At 46.7% G+C, this 26,540-nt stretch overlaps 1 protein-coding gene across 1 annotated transcript in view; it reads right to left on the reverse strand.

The window, feature by feature from the left end:
- mbtd1 (mbt domain containing 1) overlaps positions 1 to 26,540 on the reverse strand; it is a 69,795-nt gene that overhangs the window by 33,531 nt on the left and 9,724 nt on the right. Inside the window, exon 2 of the mRNA XM_037691549.1 lies at positions 22,334 to 22,538. Coding sequence (XP_037547477.1) covers positions 22,334 to 22,538 — 205 coding nt within the window. The remainder of the gene's footprint in view (positions 1 to 22,333; positions 22,539 to 26,540) is intronic.

The raw sequence follows: 26,540 nt of genomic DNA on the forward strand, positions 1-26,540 counted from the left end.
GGGGGGGGACATGCGTATCTCAAGCAGTAGGGGCGCTGTGGCCCCACTACACATCAGCCCACATCAATGTTTTGGAGTGTCACACAGCACTGAATATGATTCAACACTTTGCTCCCGTGCTACAGAATCAACACGTGTTGATTCACACAGACAACATGATGATTGCTGCGTACATAACCATCAAAGGGTGTGCGTTCAGCCCAGATGTTACACATTGCGCAAAAGCTACTGTGTTGGGCTCCTCAAAACCTGCTCTCTATTAGAGCGGTTTATATATCCGGTGTTCTGAGCAGAGGGGCAGATGTGACGTCCAGGGGCGGCCCACGTCACGTAGACCGGACCCTCCATCCAGATCTGATGTTTTCAGACGCAGCAGAAGTTGACAAAGCAGCTGTGGACCTGTTGCGACGCGAGAAGAACGCTCAGTGTCAACTATGGTTTTCCCTGAGCCCGCGAGACGATCCATCGCTGGGGGGGGGGACGCATTTGCTCACAGCCCGTGGCCCAAAACGCTTTTGTACACGTTTTTTCCCCCCACCTCCTCTGTTTTTACGGTTCCTGAACCGAGTTCAGGAGGAGGGATTGACAGCTCTCCTGGTGGCTCTCGGCGTGTGAACGCACCATGGTTCCCAGGCCTGCAACGTCTGTTGTCGGGTCGCCGTGGAAACTGCCGTGGAGGGAGGATGCTCTCCTTCAGGCAGGAGGAGCGTCCAAGAGTTACCCAGAAATAGGTCAACACCTGTGGGTCTGACCGCTGAGCGGTCCCACTTAGAGGATGGGTCTCCCTCAGGAGATGGTGTGCACAATTCAAGATTCACGTGCTGCATCCACCACAGTTCTGCACACATCAAGGGGACGGCTTTTCAGCGCTGGTGTACAGAGAAGGTTTAGAGGCCACCTCATGCCTTTTAGGCGGCGTGCTGTTTTTCTCTACAACAGCTGATGGATAGGGAGTTGGCATTCAGTACGTTTTAACGTACGTTGCAGTCATCTATTCCTGCCACGAAGGTTTCGGAGACAGAACAGCTTTTAATCACCCGCTGATGAAGCGTTTTTCTAAAAGATGTTCAGAGACACAGGCCTGCTTCACGTCCACTTGCTCCACAGTGGGATTTAACGCTGGTCCTGCGAGTCCTGATCAAGGCTCCAATTGAACCTCTGGATCAGGGTTTTCACTTAGAATTCTTGTCTCTTTAAACAGCCCTGCTGCTGGTTTTAACACCCGCTAAGAGGGTAAGTAATTATCTGCCCTCTCTGTTGCTTCGTCATGCCTTAGAATTTAGGCTGACGGGCAGCTCAGCTGATTTAAGACCAACCCAGCTTTTATGCCTAAAACATCACAAGCTCTTTTACATCAAGAGTGATATCGTTGGAGGGGTCTCTTTCCCCCCCCACAGATCAGAAGAGGAAGCATCTTTTCATCTTCTCTGCCCGGTGCGGGCGTTGACGTGTTACATGACGCGCACAGCTGCAATGCGTTTCAAACTCAACAATTGTTTGTGCATTATAGAGATGCATCTGCAGGTCGCCGTTATCCATCCAGCGCTTGTCACACTGGCTGTGTGAGGCCTTTTCTGAAGCCTACAGAGCATCAGATTTAGGGCCTCCTGTCAACCTCAAAGCACACTCGACCAGGGGTATCGCATCTTCGACTGCTCTGCATAATGGTATGTCAATGCAGAACATTTGCACTGCGGCTGCATGGTCAACACCCTGCTCATTTATTCGCTTTTACCTACGTGATGTGACGGCTCGTTCCATGACACATTCTGTCCTTAGTGCTCTAACAGAATGAATATTGTTGTTCTCATGGAACTCTGTTTAAGCTCACTTCTGTCTGCATGCATTACAGTGTGAGATGTTGTTATCAGTCACAAGTCGTGTCTGTGATTTTGGTTCTATTGTCACTAATCAGTTCATGACTATTGTTACCAATCAGTTCATTTGATCAATAATCAATTCATGGACATTAATCTGTTTATACTGTTCAGCCATGAACCAGTTGGTTCATGCCCCCCCCCCCCCTCTTTTCAACTTCTTCTTCCGTTGAAAGTTTTCCGGGGCATTCATGCTTTGTCAGAACGCATAGTTACACAACATGCGTCTGTGCATGGCACATAATTACGCGATGCGTAGTTATGCTCACGGGGAGCTGAGTGACAAGACGTTTTTTGGGCAAGCTTCCGCTTCTTACTGTGTTCGAATGGACCCAGTGAGGCGAGGACCACATCGGCTTCGCCCTTTACCCACTAAAGCGAAGGCCTTAAAGGGCGAAGCTTATACGACATAGAACGTTGGTTACGTACTGTAATCCCAGATTCTATGAGTATAAGCGTAGCCCTTTAAGCGTCGGGCCTCACTGGCTCCTAAATGGCTGAAGAAAAAGCTATTTTGGGAGTCGATTTCCCGCTCTTAACGTAATTTATACGGACCGGGTGGGGCCCACACAGCAGGTGGGCGTGGACTAATTTTTTCAGTGCTTATGCTCTGCATAACGGGATAAACCCACTAAAGCGAAGGCCTTAAAGGGCGAAGCTTATACTCATAGAATCTGGGGTTACAGTACGTAACCAACGTTTTGGCACCTGTTTCTAAAACTCGCCAAAACAAAACTCTCTCTGTCTGTGAGAACATTTCTGATCTGTTCCATAACAATTCTTGCTGTCTTCTAACCTCTTACGTCACAAAACACACCCCGTCTGGTCGGTTCTGACCAATGGGAAGACTCCCGAATGAACCGGGAAAAGAGCTCTTTAAAATGTCGGTACTTCCTGGTCTCCCCAGTTCTGTGAGAGTTGAGTTCGGTTCTGTTGGTTGGAGAAGTTCGGCGGCGCGGACAGTTCTGATATGTCCTAGCGCTGTGCAGTAGCTGTGGGAGCCGGGAAGACCCTGACATGACCACAGAGGTCTTCCGAGTTTCATGGGATTATAACATTTTCCACTGAGGTGAGCTTGTGTCGGACAGAATCTCGCCGCTACTCCGGACGAGTAACAGCATCCTACGGAGACGCTGAAAGGGTGCGTTAAACGGAACCTCGCCTGAGACATCTCCAGGTAAAAGAGTCGATTTCACCACCTAAGTGTACTGTAAGGAAGAAGCTGAAGAAAGCCCGGAGAGTGCCGTTCTGTTTAACACTCTCCCTCAAACACCATCCTTACTCCCTTAAACTTCCTTCCCATCTTTAAATTCTTCTCTCAAGTAGAAATTCTTCCAGATATTTTAGAAATGTCTGTGTAAAGTGCTCATCCACCGCCGTGTGGATAAAAAGATCATAATTGTACAGTTTTCATAAATGTCTGTGGTGAAGCAACGGAAAAATCATGGCCGTATGATTTTTCCTGATTGATTGCTTTTGTTGTTATTTTCATAATTTGCCAAATTACTGTAAATGTTTGATGTTAAACTTTGATTCTGTAAATAAATGACCGCATTCATTTTGATGGGTCAAAGATAAATGACGTCTCACGTTTGCATTTCCTTAAAATTCAATGCACGTTTTATTCAGTCCAGAAAAATGAGGAATCCGTGTTAATTGATGAATATATCTGAGCATCTGTTCATCTACACATGCATGGATGTACGTGCATCAGAGAGTCAGAGTCAGTCAGAGTCAGAGTTTCTTTATTGTCATTCGCACCTCATGTGGTACATGTGGTAGAGCGAAATTATGTACACGGGGTCCCAGTTACATCCAACAATAAAATGTATAAGAAAAACAGTAATAACATCTAAGATATGAACTAAGAAAAACATCAACTAAATATACACTAAGCACTCATAACATAAAACATTGAACATCAGCACAAACATGAACATGAGTCTGTGTGAGCAGATGTGCACGCATCAATATTTAAACAGATCAGCAGCAACATGATGTGGTTTTTCACAGCGATTATTGTAGGTAGAGATTCATGAGTCCAACAGCCTCAGGGTAGAAGCTGTTCCTCAGTCTAGTGGTTCTACACTTAATGCTCCTCAACCTCCTTCCTGAGGGGAGTGGGGCAAAAAGTGTGTGTGCTGGGTGAGTGGGGTCCTTCATGATGCAGGTGGCCCTCTTCCTGCATCTGGAGGTGTAGATGTCTGTGATGTGGGGAGACTGACTCCAACATCTTCTGTGCAGCCTTCACCACTCTCTGCAAAGCTTTTCTTTCTGCAGCTGTGCAGCCTCCATGCCACACGTTGATGCTGGAGCACAGGATGCTCTCCACTGCACACCTGCAGAAGGAGGTGAGGACTGAGCTTCCCAGACCAGCTCGCCTCAGCCATCTGAGGAAGTAGAGTCTCTGATGAGCTTTCTTCATCAGGCTGGTGGTGTTGTTGCTCCAGCTGAGGTTGTCGTTCATGTGTACACCCAAGTACTTGTAGCTGGAGACCACTTCCACCGCAGATCCTCTTATGTTCAGGGGGGTGTAGATGTTTTTGTTCCTTCTGAAGTCCACAATCATCTCCTTTGTCTTCTTCACATTGATGTGAAGGTTATTCTCTTTGCACCAGCTCTCCAGGTGTTCCACCTCTTGCCTGTAGCTGGACTCATCATTGTTTGTGATGCATCCCACCACCGCTGTATCATCTGCAAACTTTACAATGTGACAGCTTGGATGGGCAGCTGCACAATCATACGTGAGCAGAGCAAACAGGAGGGGGCCCAACACACATCCCTGAAGAGAGCCAGTGCCGAGGGTCATGGTGGAGGAGGAGAAGTTGTGGATCCTCACTAACTGTGGTCTGTTTGTTAAGAAGTCTAGGACCCAGTTGCAAATGGAGGGGCTTAGTCCTAGTGTGGATAGTTTGTCCATCAGGGTTTGGGGGATCATGGTGTTGAAGGCGGATGTGAAGTCCACAAAGAGCATACGGACGTAAGAGTTTTTCTGCTCCAGGTGGTTGAGAGCAGTGTGGACCACAGAGGAGATGGCATCCTCTGTTGATCGGTTCTCCCGGTATGCATACTGATGAGGGTCCTCATTGATGTTGATGGTTGTTTTGATGTGAGGCATGACCAGTTTTTCGAAGCATTTAGCAACCATCAGGGTGAGGGCCACTGGCCGATAGTCATTCAGACCAGTCACTGTAGAGCTTTTTGGGACTGGGATGATGGTGGCAGTCTTCAGGTAGGTGGGAACTGTCTCCAGGGTAAGTGAGGTGCTAAAGATGTCCGCCAGCACCCCGCAGAGCCGATCAGCACACTCCCCCAACACTCCTCCGGGGATGCCATCTGGGCCAGCCGCTCCGTGCGGATTAATCCTCCTGAAGGTACTCCTTACTTCGGCTGAGGTCGTGCTGAGATGCTCTTCATCCGGTGGTGAGGTGAGTCTGGTGCTGGGTGGTCTGTTCGGGTCTTCAAAGCATGCATAGAACTTGTTGAGGGCATCAGGCAGAGATGGGTCTTTGGGGCATTGTTCGCTCCTTCCTTTATAATCTGTTATGCACTTAATGCCCCTCCACATGCTCCGAGGATCTTGTGAGATGAATTGACCCTCGATCCTCTGTGCATATGTGGCCTTGGCCCTCTTAATACCAGCAACCAGCTCTTTTCTTGTCCTACTCAGCTCCTCTGAGTTACCAGACCTGAAGGCAGTGTTCCCGGCCCCCAGCAGGGTACTTTATCCCGCACCCAGCCAAGGCCCTCCGCTTGGGCAGCTTTTAACATTTCTGATAGTGGAGACAGTGTCAGTACATGTACTAATGTAACCCAGAACTGAGGATGTGCACCGGTCCAGATCAAGCGATCCTCCATCCTCAGCAGCCTCTCCGAAAACCTGCCAGTCCGTTCGGTCAAAACAATCTCTCAGTATGGGGCCACTGTCCCGGATCCAACACTCAACTTTCTTCTGCACCGGCCTGGAGTGTCTCAGCGGGGGCATGTAAGCAGGAGCCAGGAAGATTGAAATGTGATATGACAGTCCTAGGTGGGGGCGGGGCCCGGCTCCGCATGCATCTTTTATGTTCGTGCAAACGGTTCAGCGTGCGGTCTCCACGTGTTGGAATTGTCACATGTTGATAAAAGCTTGGGAGACAGTCCTTTAGATTCACGTGACCAAAGTCTCTGGCTATCACACAAAGAGCCTCGGGGTGTTTGTTCCGCAGCGAGCCGACGACATCATGCAGCCCCCGCAATGATTCATCAGCATTAGCGTCCGGAGGAATGTAAACGACAGTGATGAAAGTCACGTGAACTCGCGGGGTAGACAATGTGGCCGACATTTCACTGTTATTTGCTCCAAAGCCTTCGAGCATGAGCTATTTACAACAGTACAGTTTGTACACCAGCCTCCACCCACGCAAATGCACACTCCGCCTCCCTGCGACCTCCCCGCTAGCCCGCTGCAACGATCCGCCCGAAAAAAAAGTCCGTCATCCAGCTGGAAGACTACATGGGAGTATACTGGGGGCTTAAATTATACCCAAGCACCAAGCCCCCTGTAATCCCACACATTCAACAGTTCTATTTCATCCCTCCTGACTGCCAGAGGGCAGTGCTGAAAGCACTGAATGTTCCCTTTGTGCATGCGCTGTTCAAGTAGTAACACCAACGGAGTCACAAGTGTGACAGGGATGACCAATCAGAGGCTACATAGCTTGACGTCATCCGCAGCTCTGCTCCTTTTTTTCTTCTTGCACACGGTTCAATTCAGGGTTTCAGCCCTTTGGACTTTTGAACTTTTCACCGTCTTCGGAGGCCCGACTGCCCGTTGGCGGGGGTAGCGTGTTCGCCCTCCTAGGGGCTGCAACGGTTTAACCCTGTTCAAAAGGTATTTCTGCTGTTCGTTGGGGTCTACGGCGGTTTCCGCCCCCCTCCCACCTTACAACGTCTGAATACTATGTGTGTGTGATTCAACAGTCGTAGTGTTTTTACTTAAATTTCGCCAGTGGTTAGCGGTAGCATTCGCTCCACTCCCGTTTGCTGGAGGCCTCCAACCGCGTGGTCAGTTGGACTGTGTTCCGAAGTTTGTCAATTACATAGCCAGCTGAGTTTCTGGCCTTGTTTTAATTGGTGAAGGCAAGCGTTCGCGCACTCTCTCTCAAATGTCGTCTTTTTATCAGCTGAGCTAGTGGCGTTAGCCTGTCTGAGTTTCTTTGCCTTGTTAATTGGTGACGGCAAGCGTGCGCACCCCCTTTCCCAATTCTCGGCCTATCCTTTCGTCCTCGTTTCCGCCCTGTATCCTAGACGTAGCTGGCGGTGCCAGACCCTTTGCTGAGTTGCAGTTTTTTACTCGATTGACTTGAGTAAACGGCCTAAAATAAGGAGCATGGATGTCTCTCACTGCTGCACAGATTGTGGGGCCATGCTCCAGGCAGATGATGGTCATGACCTGTGTCCTGCCTGCCTTGGACATGACCATCTGGCGGAGGCCCTGTCAGAGACTCCCTGCATAAACTGCAGCTTTACACCTCGTGCTGCGAGGGTGGCTCGGCTGGCCCAGTTTCGCCTCGAGCTCGGCAGTGACCTCCTGCCTTCTGGGCAGGAGGCTCCACCTAGACGCTCGAAGCACCGGTCTAAGGCCGCAGTCCCTGTGGCCCCTCCTAGGAAGAGGCGAGCCAAGTCTCATCAGGGCCTCTCCACAAGGGTAGAACAGCTGTCCGCAGAATTGGCGGAGATGAAGTCTCTTTTTCAGGCAAGCCAACTGGGGGCTGAGCCAGTGGCAGCGACCGGACTCTACTCCCCACCCATGCCTGAGCTGGCTGCAGAGGAGGATGTGTTATCCTTGGCTGCCTCTCACTTTTTAGGTGACGAGGAGGGACAGTCATCTCAAGTCTTAGAGACTGGTTCACTTTCTTCGTCTCAGAGTGCAGCTAGTGGGTCTGGTGACGGCTCGATGCAGGTCGTCATGCGTATGGCCCTAAGACAACTGCAGTTGGACATCCCACAACCAAAGGAATCCACCCCTGGACGTGCCTTCTTCAGGCGTGGATGGACCCCTCCTTCCTTTTCCATCCCTCCATCATAGGAGTACCTGAGGGAGTTACATAGTTGCTGGCGGGGCCCAAAAGTCTTTGCGCACCTCTCAGAGGATGGCTGAGTGTTAGCTGCTATGCATGAGCCAGCTGCATCGGGCTTGGATTGCATGCCGGCGATTGAACCTGCTGTTGTCTCGCTCATCCTGTCACCAGAGGAGGCTCTGCACAGTTATGTTCGGTGCCCACGAGCTCAGTGTCACGTCACAGATTAATTTCTCTGCAGAGCTTATTATGCCGGAGCACGTTCTGGCCGCCTTGGCAATTCCATGGCGCACCTCATGTTTGCCCTCTCCGCGTCCCTTCAGGAGACTTGTGGTGCAACAGCAGCAATGGGATTTAGCAATGCAGCACTACAGACCTTTGCATTGATGATGAGGGAACTTGGGCGTGTGATGTCCTTCTTGGTCCAGGCTCACTGACAGGTCTGGTTGGCGCAGTCAACATTAACCGAGTCATGTCGTAGAACCCTCCGTAATGTTCCAGTGGTGCCGGGGGAGTTGTTCGGTTCGGCAGCCTTGAAAGCGCTGCAACAGATCGCACAGGCACAACAGATCGCACAGGCACAACAGACAAGGCAGCAGCTTTCGAGCCTTAGCAGGGTGATGCCCCCTCCACTTCCTCGGCATCCAAGGCACCCGTTGGCTGACTCCAGCATTCAGCCGCCGCCGCAGGGTCATAATCGGCCAGGTGGTCTTTACCCTCGTGCGGTTCAGCAGAGACCCAACAGGAGGTTTCGTGAATTGGTCCACCAACCAGCTGGGCAGGTTCAGACCAGGGACTCACAATGGGTGGGCGTCACAGGGTCAGCCCTCAATTGGTTCAGATCTTACCTCGCTGACAGATCCTTTTGTCTCTCCATCAAGGATTTTAGTTCCGCAGAGGCAGAGCTTAAATGGGGGGTTCCGCAGGGGTCCATCCTGGGTTCTCTCCTATTCTCTTTATACCTGCTGCTGCTTGGTGCTATTTTCTGGAAACACAACATGCCCATCCACTTCTATGCAGATGACTGTCAAATTTACTTCCCCCTAAGACACAATGGTACATGCTCTATTCAAACGCTGCTCGGCTGCCTGGCTGACATCAGGGACTGGATGGCTTTAAACTTCTTAAGTTTCAATGAAAAGAAGTCTGAAGTCATGTTGTTCTCTCCCAATGACACGATCACAAACCACTGCATCGACCTCCCCACTCTAACCCTGCCAGAAAAACAAAGAGTCACTAATCTGGGCGTGAAAATGGACCGTTCCCTGAAACTTAACAATCATGTAAACATGATTGTTAAATCATGTTTATTCCAACTGAGGCGGCTGTCTAAACTGAAGCCTATATTGTCCAAAAATAACCTGGAGACAGTAATACATGCATTCATTACATCTAGGCTTGATTACTGCAATTCGCTCCTGTTTGGTATCAGTCAGACCTCTATAGCACGACTACAACTGGTCCAGAATGCAGCAGCACGATTTTTAACCAGTACAGGCAAAAGAGAGCACATTACACCAGTTTTGGCCTCACTGCACTGGTTACCGGTTCCCTTTTGAATCCAGTTCAAAATACTCATGTATGTCTACAAATCACTGAACAGTGTCACCCCCCCACCCCCCACCCCCATCTCTCTGATCTGCTACAACCGTATGTCCCACCGCGTTCCCTGAGGTCAGCGGACCAGTTGCTCCTCACAGTTCCAGGAACTCGTCTTAAGCGCAGAGGTGACAGGGCCTTCTCTGTAGCAGGCCCAAGACTTTGGAACGAGTTACCTCTGTTTGTCAGACAGGCCCCCTCCCTCTCGGTTTTCAAGTCCCGTTTAAAAACTCACTACTATTCGGTGGCTTTCAACACAAGATGATCTGTGTTTTGATCCTGTATGCTCCTGTAGTGAACTTAACCTGAGGTCAAAACCCTTGACCTTAAGAACCTTGTGGGACAGAAACTGTCATTTCATTGATCTGCATCCAGAAATACAGTTTGACCCATCCTGAGACTTTCTTTCTTGAATTAATCAAGTGGAAAAGACAATTCTCTATGATCATTACTATTTTACAAATGTTTGATAATCAAATTGTGTTAGTTCAAACAATGTTTACAGGTTGAAGAGAACTACTCATTTTTATTTACATAAACAGTAAGTAATGATTTTTATTCCTCATTCAAAGAAGAAATCAGGTTAATATGCATTTCTTGATTTTCTGTCTTCAATGAGCAAGTTTGTAAGTGTGTGTCAAAGTTCGAGGTTCGGTCAACTAAAAAGTTTACTGAAAAGAAATGTCATGTTTAACTTTCACAGCAGATACTAGGTGAATTGACTCCACGAAGTCTGAAGTTCTCCAACAATCTTTCTGTCTGTTTTAAACAATCTTAATCTCTATCCTTGACTTTCCATAACACCTTACATAACAAAACACACCCCTGTCTGGTTGTTTTGGACCAATCCGGGACGATCAAATGAACCGGGAAAAGAGCTCTTAAAAATGCCGGTACTTCCTAGTTCTCTCGGAGTTGAGCAGAGTTCTGTGGGTTTGGAGAAGTTCGGCGGTGCGGACAGTTCTGATATGTCCTAGTGCTGGCAGTTGCTGTGGGAGCCGGGAAGACCCTGACATGACCACAGAGCTCTTCCGAGTTTCATGGGATTATAACATTTTCCACTGAGGTGAGCTTGTGTCGGACAGAATCTCGCCATTACTCCGGACGATTCACAGCCATCCTACGGAGACGCTGAAAGGGTGCGTTAAACGGAATCTCGCCTGAGACATCTCCAGGTAAAAGAGTCGATTTCACCACCTAAGTGTACTGTAAGGAAGAAGCTGAAGAAAGCCCGGAGAGTGCCGTTCTGTTCAACACTCTCCCTCAAACACCATCTTTCACCCCCTTTAAACTTCATCTTTTCATCTTTAAATTCTTCTCTAAAGTAGAAATCCTTCCAGATAATTTAGAAATGTCTGTGTAAAGTGCTCATCCACATCCGTGTGGATAATTGATCATAATTGTACAGTTTTCATAAATGTCTGTGGTGAAGCAACGGAAAATCATGGCCGTATGGTTTTCCTGATTGATTATGTGTTATTTTCATATTTTGCCAAATTAATGTAAATGTTTGATGTTAAACTTTGATTCTGTAAATAAATGACCGCATTCATTTTGATGGGTCAAAGATAAATGACGTCTCACGTTTGCATTTCATTAAATTCAATGCACGTTTTATTCAGTCCAGAAAAATGAGGAATCCGTGTTAATTGATGAATATATCTGAGCATCTGTTCATCTACACTCCACACTGGTTTGTCGTCATTATCTGCATCGTTTTTATGTCTATATTCTGATTTACCTCATTTTGTATATTGCTTTGTGCAATACCTGTTGTTTTGTCTGTACAGCACTTTGGTTGGCCTTGTTGCTGTTTTAAGTGCTCTATAAATAAAGTGGTATGGTATGGTATGGTAAAATTATCTTAACATGTTGCTTTTCGGTATTATATAAAAACTAAAAAAAACAAGGGTTAATTTTACTGAAACTACTTTATTTAGTAAAGTATTCAGTCTCTAAGTATAAAAATAAAAAATAAAAATGATCCTTCTGTTATTTAGATTGAAAAAGTCTGCACAAAATATAGATCAATAAATCCACCACAAAAACTAAAATGCAGGTGAAGTTTCCCAAAATAAATGAATAAAACCAAGCTTAAGATCTGCTGAGCATAAATGTAACAAATATATGTTGCCTTTAAATGAGCTATAACTCCCAAAATTTGACAAGGTGATCAGCTGACCCTGAAGCTTGTGGTGTTTCAGTTTCCTCCATTCCTGCAGGAATGATTCCATTTCTCTGACTGCTCTGTCTTTCAGCTGCCTGTGTTCTTGGTCCATGGATTGTGGCTCTAAGACAGATCTGCGTGTGTTTGTACCGGCAGTTTAGAGCGGGGGAGACGCAGCCGAGCCACGAGTTGTTTGTTTTTAGCTTTTTAGCTAGCTAGTATTGCGCGCAACTAATTAGCGTTACACTAGCACCGACAGTTGGAGGGAGGGGTGCGCAGTTCGGTTTGGTTGTTCGGCGTGCTTGGTTCTGTTAACGGGGTGGGGTGCTTGACGTATAATGTCATGAAATTAGCATATCATGATATCATTTATTTTCCCGGGAAAGCTTTTTTTTACTGGTATTATCGTGAAAGATATGATATGGCCCAGCCCTACTGACAGATTTCTCTCCTAAAATGATTATTTAATTCAAAGGGGGTTATATTTACAGGATTTCAGCTCATGTAGTCATTTAATACTATTTTGTAATATTTTATCTTATATTAAATTACATTTATCACAGTACAGTTACCTCTCAGTATGATTCTAAATATATTCAAGTTTATCTCATCCAAACAGACACCAGACACACCTTGTTGATGTTAAAACACTGTGTAGAACTGAAATTATCAGATATTTATCATCGTTTCCCCTACCATTATACAAGCAGGGCACCCCATTCCATTAACAGAACCAACCGCCCCGCCTATCGAACTAAACTGCACGCACCCATGCACACACACCCGTCGGCAACACTAACGCAATACGTGCGCGCTAGCTAAAAAGCTAAAGTCAGCGCTCACACTGCCTCTTCCCTCACGCTGAACAACAATTATTGTAGAGGGGACATATTGGTGCGAGGTCTGTGGGTCCTCCCACATAACTTTTTGAATAAAGCAGCTGCTATTTCCTGCATTCTGGTGTATTTGAACAGGTTTTAAAACATCCAAGTTTACCTACATAAGTAAATCTTGATTCAATAATTGTTTTATAAAGCATGGCACAACAAGAAGTAGCACTAATTTTTTTGTATGTCTTTAATTTAATTTTATTTTTCTACCTAACACAGGAAGCTGTTAGCTCTGGAAGCAAACTGTTAAACAGCTTTGGACACAAAGACCCTTGTCACACACTTCAACAAAGCAGGTGAGATACATAAAATCTTATAATCTCTGCCTGTGAGGCTGATTAAATAATTATAAAATATGATAAGTGAAATAAATAATGAAAAATTGAGCTACTGTAATTTATATTTGCAAATGTCACATTTTCTTGACTTAATTTCAATTGTAAATCTCTTCTTTTTGTTAAAACAATTTTTCCAGAAGAAAGGCCAACAAATTGCAATTTGTAGTCATGGTAACCCTATTTTGACTTGTGCACTGTCGTCTTTCAGTTTTAAGTTACAAAAGGTACTGGACTGGTCACTGAAGCTGTGGTGGAGAGATGAGGTGGAACACCAGACCTGCAATGGTCCAGTCTGTAAATGATGCTCTGAAGTCTGGGAAGATGCACGACATCATGCTTCACCCAAACGAGCTCGTTACCTCGACCACATAGACTGAACTTCTTGAGGACGTCGTCCAATGTATAATAATGCTTTTAAACATTTTTATTTGTTGAGTTCTCTGCTTGGTACATTATTTTTCTTTTTTTGTTTTTGTTAGTTTGTTTAAACAATTTAAAACATGACAGTAATGTCACTGTTTAAAGGAAACAATTGCTCAATAAATTAGTAAAATGCAACTTGTTATGTTTGTATTCTTTCATCTAAGGTAGACATGGTGTGACCCATGGACTGGTTTAGATTTTTTGTTTTTACTGTAACTGACCTTCAAAAGATCCAGAAACAGGGACTCGGCAGATGATCCTCCGTAGAAACATTATATGGACTACAGGCCATGGATTATTTGTTTTATGACATTTAGTGAAGGTTTTTGTTTGGATTATTATTATTATTATTATTATTATCATTATTATTAATAATAATAATAATAATAATAATAATAATAATAATAATAATAATAATAATAATAATAATAAATTTTATTTGTATAGCGCTTTTCTTAATACTCAAAAGACGCTTAAAGGCAATGAATGTCTCCATTTCACCACAGATGAACTGTTCCTGTTGCCATATCTTTTGAAATAAAACTGCAGAACACAAAGTAATTTAAACAGGAATGGGTAGAAGATTAAATCAAATTCAATGTATTTCCTAAAAATCAAATGAAGAGAAAAAAAGGGACTGGACTGGTCACTGAAGCTGAGTGAAAATCCACTCCCGTGTCATCCTCTAGTGTGCAGCTCATATGTGTGTAACTGTGACTCTGGTTCTCTTTACTGGTTGAAAGCAGCGTCAGTTTAATTCCTGTATCATTATTAGATTGGATGGTTTTAAAAAGACCACAACAAAACGTTTTTTCCCCCCTTTCATTTTTAAAAATGACGGAAATCTATCTTGGCCATGTTCAAAATGATGGAAATCCATAGCAACAACGCAAAACTTTAATCCATTCGTTTTATTCAGACAGGTTTTGAAAATCAGTGCTAATTTTGTGAACACAGCTTGCAAAACTGTATTCTAAGACATGCACATTATTTTGTTGCCAACATTTATCCACAACATAACTTCAGCACGTTTTGTACCCACACTGACAGCTCCCACGCCATCTATGATTTAATCTACTGGAGTACATTCTTGAAGTGAAGCTGATCTGATGATCGCTTTAAGAGAAAGTATAAACTGAATGATGATTAATAAAGGTGATGCTTATAAAACAAACCCCAGCTGTCAGAAAAGTCAAAGGTCCACCAGAAAATTTGTGTTTCCCCTGCCATTATACAACCGGGGCGCCCTACCCTGTCAATGAAACCAAGCGCCTCATCTATCGAACAGTGCACACCCCCACCCCAACCACCTGTCGGCACTGACATAACGCTAAGCTAGCAGCTTGCAATACAGGTGCGCGAGCTAAAAAACTAAAGGCAGCCTATTCCCTCATGCTGAACTCCCCGACCCACTCGAAAAGTAAAACTGTTGGTACAAACAGCGCACGGCTGTGTCTCTGCCTCCACCCTCCCACCCCCGCTTTAAAACTGCCGGTATAAAAAGAACCCTGTGCAGCTCAGGGCGTGTCTCCGTCTCTACCCCCCCACAACCACCAACACCACACACACACCTTCACCAAAAATCACGGATGAGATGAGCGCCCCGCCATGGCAAGATATCTAGGGGAAACACTGAGAATGTTTTTTTGTTCAGAAGCTCTGTGGTTTTAATGTTGATTCTACTTTTATGAGAATGTTTTATTCATGTTTTATTGAGTCTCTTAACTTTCACCTTCATCTGTTGGTTTGGACGTTTGACATGCAAAAACGGGAACAAATGCTCGTGAATTGTCAGGATGTGCAGCCAAACTGCTGGCATAGCCATTATGAACCTCACTGACAAAGTGAGGTCAGTGAACAAGACCAGGCTGATTATGGCAGATCCTGATCACCACTACATGGTGAGTTCAGGTTGCTTCCATCTGGACACAGGTATCTGCTGCCTAGATGTAGATGTTCCTATATTTTTTCCTATTTTTGATATAAATATAAAATAAAAAGAGGCGAGTCCGGCTAGAAATAGTCGGACTCACCTCTACACATGGCTCGGGCTCTGGAACCAGTTTCCTTGAGAGGGGCTGGACACTCTTCCACTCTGGAGTTGCCCCTGGTGAGAGGCGCCGAGCAGGCGTGGGCGTACTAATTGCCCCCCAACTTGGTGCCTGTGTATTGGGGTTCACCCCCGTGAATGAGAGGGTGGCCTCTCTCCGCCTACGTGTGGGGGGACGGGTTCTGACTGTCGTTTGTGCTTATGCACCAAACGGCAGTTCAGATTATCCACCCTTTCTGGAGTCCTTAGAGGGGGTACTGGAAAGTGCACCTTCTGGGGACTCCCTTGTTCTGCTGGGGGACTTCAATGCTCATGTGGGCAATGACAGTGAGACCTGGAGGGGGGGGGGAGGGGTGTGGTTGGGAGGAACGGCCCCCCTGATCTGAACCAGAGTGGTGTTCTGTTGTTGGACTTCTGTGCTCGTCATGGATTGTCAATAACGAACACCTTGTTCAAGCATAAGGGTGTCCATATGTGCTCTTGGCACCAGGACACCCTAGGCCGCAGTTCGATGATCGACTTTGTCATCGTCTCATCTGATCTGCGGCCACATGTCTTGGACACTCGGGTGAAGAGAGGGGCGGAGCTGTCAACTGATCACTACCTGGTGGTGAGTTGGCTCCGATGGTGGGGGAGGATGCCGGTCAGACCTGGTAGGCCCAAACGTATTGTGAGGGTTTGCTGGGAACGTCTGGCAGAGTCTCCTGTGAGACGGAGTTTCAACTCCCACCTCCGGGAGAACTTTGAACATGTTCCAAGGGAGGTGGGGGACATTGAGTCTGAGTGGACCATGTTTCGTGCCTCTATTGTCGAGGCGGCTTACCAGAGCTGCGGCCGCAAGGTTGTCGGTGCCTGTCGGGGCGGCAACCCTCGAACCCGATGGTGGACACCGTCGGTGAGGGATGCTGTCAGGCTGAAGAAGGAGTCCTATCGGGCCTTTTTGGCCTGTGGGACCCCGGAAGCAGCTGATGGGTACCGGCAGTCCAAGCGACATGCGGCTCGGGTGGTTGCTGAGGCAAAAACTCGGGCATGGGAGGAGTTCGGAGAGGCCATGGAGAACGACTTCCGCACGGCTTCGAGACGTTTCTGGTCCACCATCCGGCGTCTCAGGGGGGGGAAGCGGTATGCCACCAACACTGTTTATAGTGGGAGTGGTTTGCTGCTGACCTCAACTCGGGATGTTGTGGGTCGGTGGGCGGAATACTTTGAAGACCTCCTCAATCCCACCGGCACGTCTTCCACTGAGGAAGCGGAGCCTGGGGACTCTGGGTCGGGCCCTCCAATCTCTGGTGCTGAGGTCACCGAGGTGGTTAAAAAGCTCCTCGGTGGCAGGGCCCCAGGGGTGGATGAGATCCGCCCAGAGTTCCTTAAGGCTCTGGATGTTGTAGGGTTGTGTTGGCTTACGCGACTCTGCAATGTTGCGTGGACATCGGGGGAAGTTCCCCTGGATTGGCAGACCGGGGTGGTGGTCCCCCTATTCAAAAAGGGGGACCGTAGAGTGTGTTCCAACTACAGGGGAATCACGCTCTTAAGCCTCCCTGGTAAGGTCTATTCGGGGGTTCTGGAGAGGAGGGTCCGTCGGATAGTCGAACCTCGGATTCAGGAGGAACAGTGCGGTTTTCGTCCTGGCCGTGGAACACTGGACCAGCTCTACACTCTCAGCAGGGTCCTAGAGGGTGCGTGGGAGTTTGCCCAACCAGTCTACATGTGCTTTGTGGACTTGGAGAAGGCTTTCGACCGCGTCCCTCGGGGGGCCCTGTGGGGGGTACTCTGGGAGTATGGGGTACCAGGCCCTTTGATACGGGCTGTTAGGTCCCTGTATGACCGGTGTCAGAGCCTGGTCCGCATCGCCGGCAGTAAGTCGGGCTTGTTCCCGGTGAGAGTTGGACTCCGCCAAGGTTGCCCTTTGTCACCGATTCTGTTCATAACTTTTATGGACAGAATTTCTAGGCGCAGCCAAGGTGTTGAGGGGATCCGTTTTGGTGGCCTCAGAATTGCGTCTCTGCTTTTTGCAGATGATGTGGTCTTATTGGCTTCATCAGATCGTGATCTACAGCTTTCACTGGAGAGGTTCACAGCCGAATGCGATGCGGCCGGGATGAAGATCAGTTCCTCCAAATCCGAGGCCATGGTCTTGAGCCGGAAAAGGGTAGAGTGCCCTCTCTGGGTCAGGGAGGAGGTCCTACCCCAAGTGGAGGAGTTCAAGTATCTCGGGGTCTTGTTCACGAATGAGGGAAAAATGGAGCGTGAGATCGATAGGCGGATAGGTGCAGCGTCTGCAGTGAAGCGGGCGCTGTACAGGTCTGTCGTGGTGAAGAGAGAGCTGAGTCAAAAGGCGAAGCTCTCAATTTACCGATCGATCTACGTTCCCACCCTCATCTATGGTCACGAGCTTTGGGTTGTGACCGAAAGAATGAGATCTCGGATACAAGCGGCCGAAATGAGTTTTCTCCGCAGGGTGTCTGGGCTCTCCCTTAGAGACAGGGTGAGAAGCTCGATCATCCGGGAGGGACTCAGAGTAGAGCCGCTGCTTCTCCACATCGAGAGGAGCCAGTTGAGGTGGCTTGGGCATCTGTTTAGGATGCCTTCTGGACGCCTCCCTGGTGAGGTGTTCCGGACACGTCCCACCGGAAGGAGGCCCAGGGGAAGACCCAGGACACGCTGGAGGGACTACGTTTCTCGGCTGGCCTGGGAACGCCTTGGGATTCCCCCGGAAGAGCTGGCCCAAGTGGCTGGGGAGAGGGAAGTCTGGGCCTCCCTACTTAGGCTGCTACCCCCGCGACCCGACCCCGGATAAGCGGAAGAAAATGGATGGATGGATGATGGATATAAAATGAATAAAAAATATTTGATACAGTAAGGAACCTAAAATGATTTTTAAATAAATGGTCTATTGGTTTACATTGTTGTTTAATCTTTTCAGCTTGTCAGTTACATAATTGAAACAAAATGTATAACCATTTCAATAGAAAAATCGTTTCTGAATCGAAAAATCGATTTTTAATTGTATCGTGACACCAAAAATCGGAATCGAATCAGATTGTCAGACACAGAGATGGGCACCCCTAACGAACAGTGATGATTTCTGTACTGTTATTTTAATGTCTCAGTGTCTTATCTAGTATGGATGTTTTGTGTGCCTACTGACTGTGAAACAAATTGCCCCTTGGGGATAATAAAGATTCTTGAACTTAAACTTGAAAAACCAGCCACTAGGGAGCACAAGCCAGTGTATCTCTTGTGCCGGTCCCAAGCCCGGGTAAATGGTGAAGGTTGTGTCAGGAATGGCATCCGATGTAAAACACTTTTGCCAAAACCATAATGCGACTTCATCAAAGCGAAATCATACCAGATCGGTCGAGGCCCGGGTTAACAACGACCGCCACCGGTGCTGTTGACAAACAGGGTGCCGGCGGAAATTGTGCTACTGTTAATTGAAGACCATGAGGAGGGAAACGTGTCAGGAGACAGAGGGAGAAGAGGAAAGTGAAGAATGTAGGACTGAGGGTTGCAACTCTACTTGTGGAGACAATGACAGGCAAAGGTAGAGAGCTGGCTGACATAATGCAGAGAAGGAAGGTAGATGTTTTATGTGTCCAAGAGACCAAGTGGAAGGGCAGCAATGCTCACAGCATTGGAGCAGGGTTCAAACTGTTTTACCATGGTGTGGATATAAAGAGAAGTGGAGTAGGAGTGGTCCTGAAGGAGGAGTTGGCAAAGAATGTAGTAGAGGTGAAGACAATGTCAGCTAGGGTGATGTGCCTGAAGGTAGAAGGTCTGATGCTAAACATCGTTAGTGGTTATGCTCCACAGGTTGGATGTGATGTGGAGGAGAAAGATACATTTTGGAAAGATCTGGATGAAGTGATAGAGAGTATTCCCAGGGAGAAGAGAGAGGTGATCAAAGCAGACCTGAATGGACATGTTGGTGAAGGAAAAAGAGGGGATGAGGAAGTGATGGTAGGTTTGGTGTCAAGGAAAGAAACCAGGAAGGACAGATGGTGGTGGATTTTGCCAAGAGAATGGAAATGGTTATAGTCAATACTTATTTCCAAAAGAGGGAGGAACATAGAGTGACCTTTAAGAGTGGAGGAAGGAGTACGCAGGTCGACTACATTATGTGTAGAAGAGGAAACCTGAGGGAGATTGGAGACTGTAAGGTTGTGGCAGGGGAGAGCGTGGCCAGACAGCACTGGATGGTTGTGTGTAGAATGACTGTTGTGAAGAAGAGAAAAAGAGTAAAAAGAGCTGTTAAAGGCTCTGGGTAGTAAGAACGAGCTTCCAAATGACTGGGCTACTACAGCAACAGTAATTAGAGAAACAGGTAGGAAAGTACTTGGTGTGTCATCTGGACAGAGAATGGATGATAAGGAAACCTGGTGGTGGAAAAGTGAAGTGCAGGATGCCGTTCAAAGAAAGAGGTTAGCCAAGAAGAAATATGACAGTGAGAGGACTGAAGAGAGTAGACAGGAATAAAAGGAGATGCAATGTAGAGCAAAGAGAGAGGTAGCTAAGGCAAAGCAGAGGGCGTACGATGAGTTGTATGGGAGACTGGACACTAAAGAGGGTGAGAATGACTTGTACCGATTGGCAAGACGGGGGATCAGGCTGGAAAGGATGTGCAGCAGGTTAGGCTTATTAAAGATAGGAATGGTAATGTTCTAACAAGTGAGGAGAGTGTGACAGGAAGATGGAAGGAGTACTTTGAGGAGCTAATGAATGAAGAGAATGAAAGAGAAAGAAGAGTAGAGGTCATAGAAACTGTGGACCAGGAAGTGGGAAACATTAGTGAGGGTGAAGTCCGTAAAGCTCTGAAAAGAATGAAGAAGGGGAAGGCAGTAGGACCTGATGACCAGTGGAGGTTTGGAAATGTCTTGGAGAGATGGCAGTGAGGTTTTTGACTCAAATATTCAATGGCATATTTGAGGGTGAGAAAATGCCTCAAGAATGGAGAAGAAGTGTGCTGGTGGCCATTTTTAAGAACAAGGGTGATGCACAGAGTTGTAGTAACTACAGGGGAATTAAGTTGATGAGCCACATGATGAAGATCTGTGAGAGAGTTGTGGAAGTTGGACTTGGATGAGAGGTGACTATCTGTGAGCAGCAGTATGGTTTCATACCAAGAAAGAGCACCACAGATGCTATATTTACTTTGAGAATCCTGATGGAGAAGTACAGTGAGGGTCAGAAAGAACTCCATTGTGTCTTTGTGGATTTAGAAAAAGCATATGACAGAGTGCCAAGAGAGGAGGTGTGGTATTGCATGAGGAAATCTGGAGTGGCAGAAAAGTATGTTAGACTGGTACAGGACATGTATGAGGACAGCAGGACAGTGGTGAGATGTGCTGTAGGAGTGACAGATAGCTTCAAAGTGGAAGTGGGATTGCATCAAGGATCGGCTCTGAGCCCCTTCTTGTTTGCTCTAGTGATGGACTGACTAACAGATGAGGTCAGGCAGGAATCTCTGTGGACTATGATGTTTGCAGATGACATTGTGATCTGTGGTGAGAACAGGAAACAAGTGGAAGAGAACTTGGAGAGGTGGAGGTATGCACTAGAAAGAAGAGGAATGAAAGTCAGCCGTAGTAAGACAGAGTACATGTGTGTGAATGAGAGGAAGGAGGTGGAACAGTGAGGCTACAAGGAGCAGATGTCACAAAGGTGCAGGACTTCAAGTACTTGGGGTCCACTGTCCCAGAAAATGGGTAATGTGGTAAAGAAGTGAAAAAGAGTCCAGGCAGGATGGAGTGGTTGGAGAAAAGTTTCAGGAGTGATTTGTGACAAAAAGGTGTCAGCAAAGGTCAAATGAAAAGTTTACAAGACAGTGGTGAGACCAGCTATATTGTATGGTCTGGAGACAGAGACATGGACAAAAAGACAGGAGACAGGACTGGAAGTGTCAGAAATGAAGATGTTGAAGTTCTCCTTAGGAGTGACAAGGATGGATAAGATTAGGAATGAGATCATCAGAGGTACAGCACAGGTTGAACAACTGGGAGATAAAGTTAGGGAGACCAGACTGAGATGGTTTGGACATGTAAAGAGAAGGGACCGTGGGTATATTGGTAGAAGGATGTTAGAAATGCAGCTGCCAGGAAAAAGACAAAGAGGAAGGCCAAAGAGAAGATATATGGATGCAGTCAGAGAGGACATGAAAGTAGTTGGAGTGAGGACAGAGGACAGAGTGAAGTGAAGGAGGATGACTCGCTGTGGCGACCCCTGAAGAGGCAAAAGCCAAAAGAAGAAGAAAAGAAGAAGAACTTAAACTTGAAAGAAACAGCAATAAGGGCAGCACGGTGGCGCAACTGGTAGAGCTGCTGCCTCTCAGCGAGCAGGTCCTTGGTTCAAACACTGGTCCAGGGGCCTTTCTGGGTGGAGTTTGCATGTTCTCTCCGTGCATGCGTGGGTTTTCTCCGGGTACTCCGGTTTCCTCCCACAGTCCAAAAACATGCATGTTAGGCTGATTGGTAACTCTAAATTGTCCCTAGGTGTGAGTGAGAGAGTGAATGTTTGTTTGTCTCGTTTGTCTCTATGTGGCCCCGTGATGGACTTGCGACCCATCCAGGGTGTAGCCCGCCCCTCGCACAGTGATTGCTGGACATGGGCACCAGCGACCCCCGTGACCCAAAATGGATTAAGCGGGTAAAGATAATGGATGGATGGATGGATGGATGGATGGATGGATGGATGGATGGATGGAAAGAGCAATAAATACTCCAAAACTAAGAAATGTGATAATTATCAGGGGCATTTTGCAAAACAAGATGGATCAGCTGTCAAAGCTTTGAATCATGCGAGTGTGTTACTGTGTGTGCCTTTTCTGGCTGAACATCCTTTGAGTGTCACTTTCTGGTTTGTTAGGTTTTTACTTTTTCTTCCTTCAGAGCTTTAGAAAAAGAAGCAACAAACAAATTTCCATGCACTAACCCATTCCAGCTTTGCCATCTGGGTAGGTGTACACCTGGCCATTGTTCTTGATAATAGGCAGGCTGGCAGGGATAGAGGGCACCACCTCATCTTCACTGTCCTCCGAGCTGGAGCTACTTGTCGACTCCTCACTGCAGCTGTCGTAGCCATCATACATCCCAAACGAGTCTCGCCGCTTCCGCTCTGAACGTTGGGAGCGTTCAGCCTGCACGTGTACAAAAAGCAACAGACAGTAAATGATTGAAACCTGTCTTCAAAAGTTTCACTGTCCTCAGTCATGTAAAGAATAAACAGCCACAGAAGTCTGACATAAATCAGCAAATATCTGCAGATAGCAGCAGAGTTGGTGCTTAGAAATAATTTACTAAATATTAACAAGCACCTTACCACTATTTGAACCTTTAAAATGTTTCAAAGATAGAGATTCAATTTGATGTTTGTTTATGCTGGATTATTAAACCCAGAACAAGTTACACTGCTGAGGAAATAAACCAGGTCTGGTCCAATTACTTTTGGATATTTAAACATTTTCCTATTTCTTTACTCAATATGCAGATGAGGGATTCTGTCTGAAAATCACATTACAAACAGTGCTTTATTTAAGGATCACACCCACCCAGCACAGGCAGATGATACAGGAGTCTGTCATCGTGTTCAAAAAGACTAAAGGACAGTTATTATGCACAAGCTGTCAGATTACTGAACTCTTGATAAATAACACTGAACAAATGATAATAACTAATTAATAATTCAACCTCAATGTGCAATAACCCGTCACACAACCTGTGTGGTATATGTTGATTATGTGTTGTATATTGTGGGTGTATATAAACACACACACACACACACATATACATTTATACAGTGTATCACAAAAGTGAGTACATCCCTCACATTCCTGCAGATATTTGAGTATATGTGTTCATGGGGACAACACTGACTAAATGAAAAGTAGCCTGTGTGCAGCTTATATAGCAGTGTAAAGTTATTCTTCCCTCAAAATAACTCAATATACAGCCATTTATGTCTAAACCACCAGCAACAAAATTGAGTACACCCCTTCGTGAAAGTTCCCGAAGTGTCATTATTTTGTGTGGCCACCATTATTTACCAGAACTGCCTCAACTCTCCTGTAGGGGTGCACCGATTGCAGTTTTCTGGCCGATCACTAGGGCTGAGTACCGAACAGAGGTTCTTTTATGGCACCGACCGAACTGCACCGGTCTGTGTATGTATTGAAACGTCACTCTTCTTTCGGTGTCAAGTTTCGGTATTGGCTGTAACGTGTCACGTGGTTTCAGCCTGCAGGCAGGTAAAACACCAGACATATGACAACAGACTACACCCAGAGCTGTATAGAGCTGCCGTGCCTAATCTATGTATAATGTATGTCTATGGTGCTGGTGACGCCCACAGACAGGGTTCACATGTGCAGCGCATGTTCGACAACACGCGAGCAGAAAGTTGCTCCGTGTTTTTCTGCAAGGAGAGAGGAGGACAGCAGCCGCCTCCCTCCTCCTCTTCTCAGCATTAAAGTCAGCCTGTGAGTGTTAGAGAGCCTGAACGTCCCGATTCATTAGCTCCACGACCGGACTCTTCATCAAAGAACTCCGAGGACGGCTCTGTGTCTGTGTTTCAGCTGGTGAGTTTACGTTTGTTAATGTTACTGCAGCTTAACACGTACATCGCGGTGAATTAAACTATGATCCATGTAATGCTAACTTTTTAAGATAGTAGGCTCTTGATGTGAAAAGCCGGCCCTCCTCGGCTGCGGCTCCCTGCTGCTCTGCCCCTTGGGCTGGGGCCGGCGTGTGGTCGCTGTCAGGTAGATGGTGCATGCAGTCGGCCCAACAGAGATTCTGTCAGGCTATCTGTGTGTGCCTGTTTGTGGCTCAGGTTGGGTTTTTGGTGGTCCCCCCTCCCTTGGATCAAGTTGGGCCCCACGTTTGGTGTGGGGCCCACTCCCCCCGGTCGTGCCCCCCCTTTGGCGGAGGGCCCCCTTGCCGCCGGTGCATTGGTGGCTCTCGGCGTCTGGGCTGGGTGGTGGGGTGTACGTCAGTCCGCCCTGGTTGCTGCCTGGCGGAACCTGGGTGCCCTGGCTCTGTCGGGGCTCTGCTGGGGGGTGGTATGGCCTCGGGGCTTGGGGCTCGGTGTCCATGGCCGGACCTAATTGGGGGGGGCATGGGTTGCCGGCCGGACCTGTGGCTCGTCGCTGCAGCTTCCTGGAGGCTCTGCATTTTGGTTGCTGGGGTCACCCGGTTCTTTCCTCTGCTCCTCTCTGGGGGGGGTGCGGTTCTCCCTGTTGGGAGACTCCTGGGGCTCCGGGCCTGGGGGCCGCTGTGTGTCTGTGGCTCCGGTCCTCCCTGTGTTGCCATTGTGTCCTGGGGGGGCGGGTCTGTGGCCTCCCGCATCCACTATTGGGCATTCTTTTGGAGAAATCTGGTGGTGGCGGGCGTGCTTGCGCAGGTGTTTGGATTCAGGTGCTTTGACAGATGCACGCTAGGTTGGGTAGTGGTGGAAGTTAGATTATTCCTTGTGCCATGTCGAATGTTTCATGGTGATATTGTGGATGGCATTGTGCTGTGCATGTTGTTTTGTCGTGGTGGTCTCTCGTTTTATCTATTTCTCTTTTATTTATTTATTTTTTCTTCTTTCTTCTCTTTCTTTAAATAAAATTTTTTTTTAAAATTGGGCGATGATGATAAGTTCATTGAAACATTTCACAATGTTTCTACACTTAAACGGAGCTAAAAAAAAAGATAGTAGGCCTTATTTACACGGACATGATGGGGGGAAACGTAGGTTTTTTCATATGTTAATTAGAGGAAAAGATTTGCGTTGACACGGTCGGATTTTGGGTTTACATACATCTGGAGGATTCCCCCCCACCCTCCTGAATCCGCTGTATTTACCATGCTAGGTCATTAGACGGCGCTGTGAATTTTGTACCTTCATCTAATGCGCATGTGTGCTGCCTCAGCACGCTCTTTTCCTGTGAGCTAAAAAGCTCAGCTAACAACAACGTAACAAGTTAAAGCTGGATTCTGGCTGGATTTTGGATAAGAGTCGACAAATTTGACGCCAAGCGGGACCGCTTCGTCTAACAGCTCCACACCGGTCGATGAGTGGACCAGAACAGAGTCGAAGATGTCGGACTTTACTCCGTGATAATCAGTAGGTGTTTTACAGCAGGTAAATCAACGTTCTTAATAATGTTAGCTTGTGTTTACTTCGGTTACAAAACAACCAACTGAGTTTTTATTTTTTCCTGAAAGAAGAATCTGTCTCCCACCAGGCGGACCAGTTCTGAACGAGGCTCGGCCCAGGTGCAGTGCAGGAGGACATCGAAGAGAGCTGTTGGATGAACTATTTATTTAAAATTCCCCTCATTTCTTTTATTCAATCCATTCAAGTTCAGTTAACGTGTTTTAATAGTGTTCAGTTTAATTATCTGTGTTTATGTAACATACAGTTTGTGGCGTTGAATAAATAAATAAAAATTAAACCTGATGTCTTCATTTTCAACTTAAGTGTTCACGCTATATGTTTAGCATCATTTTAAATTTGAATTACATAATGTCCAGATAGCTTAATTTAGCCAAGAGCTTAATTATATCTCACACACTAAATGGACTGTACTTATATAGCGCCTTTCTATATGATCAAGATACTCAAAGCGCTTTACACTACAATCTGTGTCCTCATTTACCCATTCATAAAGCACTCTACTAGATCTCTACAAAGCTAATTGAACAAATCATTCTAAAGAGACTAATCAGAGCTTTATCACATTCATACACCAATGAGACACACATCGGAAGCAACGAGGGGTTCAGTGTCTTGCCCAGGGACACTTCGGCATGTGACTGCTGGTGGATTCGAACCCCCAACTCTTGCATTGGAGGACGACTGCTCTAACCACTCAGCCACAGCCGCCTCTGGACTAACACTAACATAAATACTGTTCATTATTCAAAGTTTGTTTTCTCCGTCATCCAGGTATATAACAACAAAAAAGGTTGAATCATGTCATCTGGACTTCGTTTTTTTTTGGTAAAAAGAAACGTTTCGCCCCTCATCCAAGAGGCTTCGTCAGTCTGAGGCCTAGGCATCTGGTATTACCCAGAAGCCACCCTGACTCTTGTGTTTCAATCCTGCCTCTGAAGTCTGGCCTTTTCACTAATGGTTTCAAAAACACAAAGTTTGT

The sequence above is a fragment of the Nematolebias whitei genome, chromosome 17 (assembly GCF_014905685.2).
Source record: "Nematolebias whitei isolate Nwh7 chromosome 17, NemWhi1, whole genome shotgun sequence".
In the NCBI taxonomy this organism is placed as follows: Eukaryota; Metazoa; Chordata; class Actinopteri; order Cyprinodontiformes; family Rivulidae; genus Nematolebias; species Nematolebias whitei.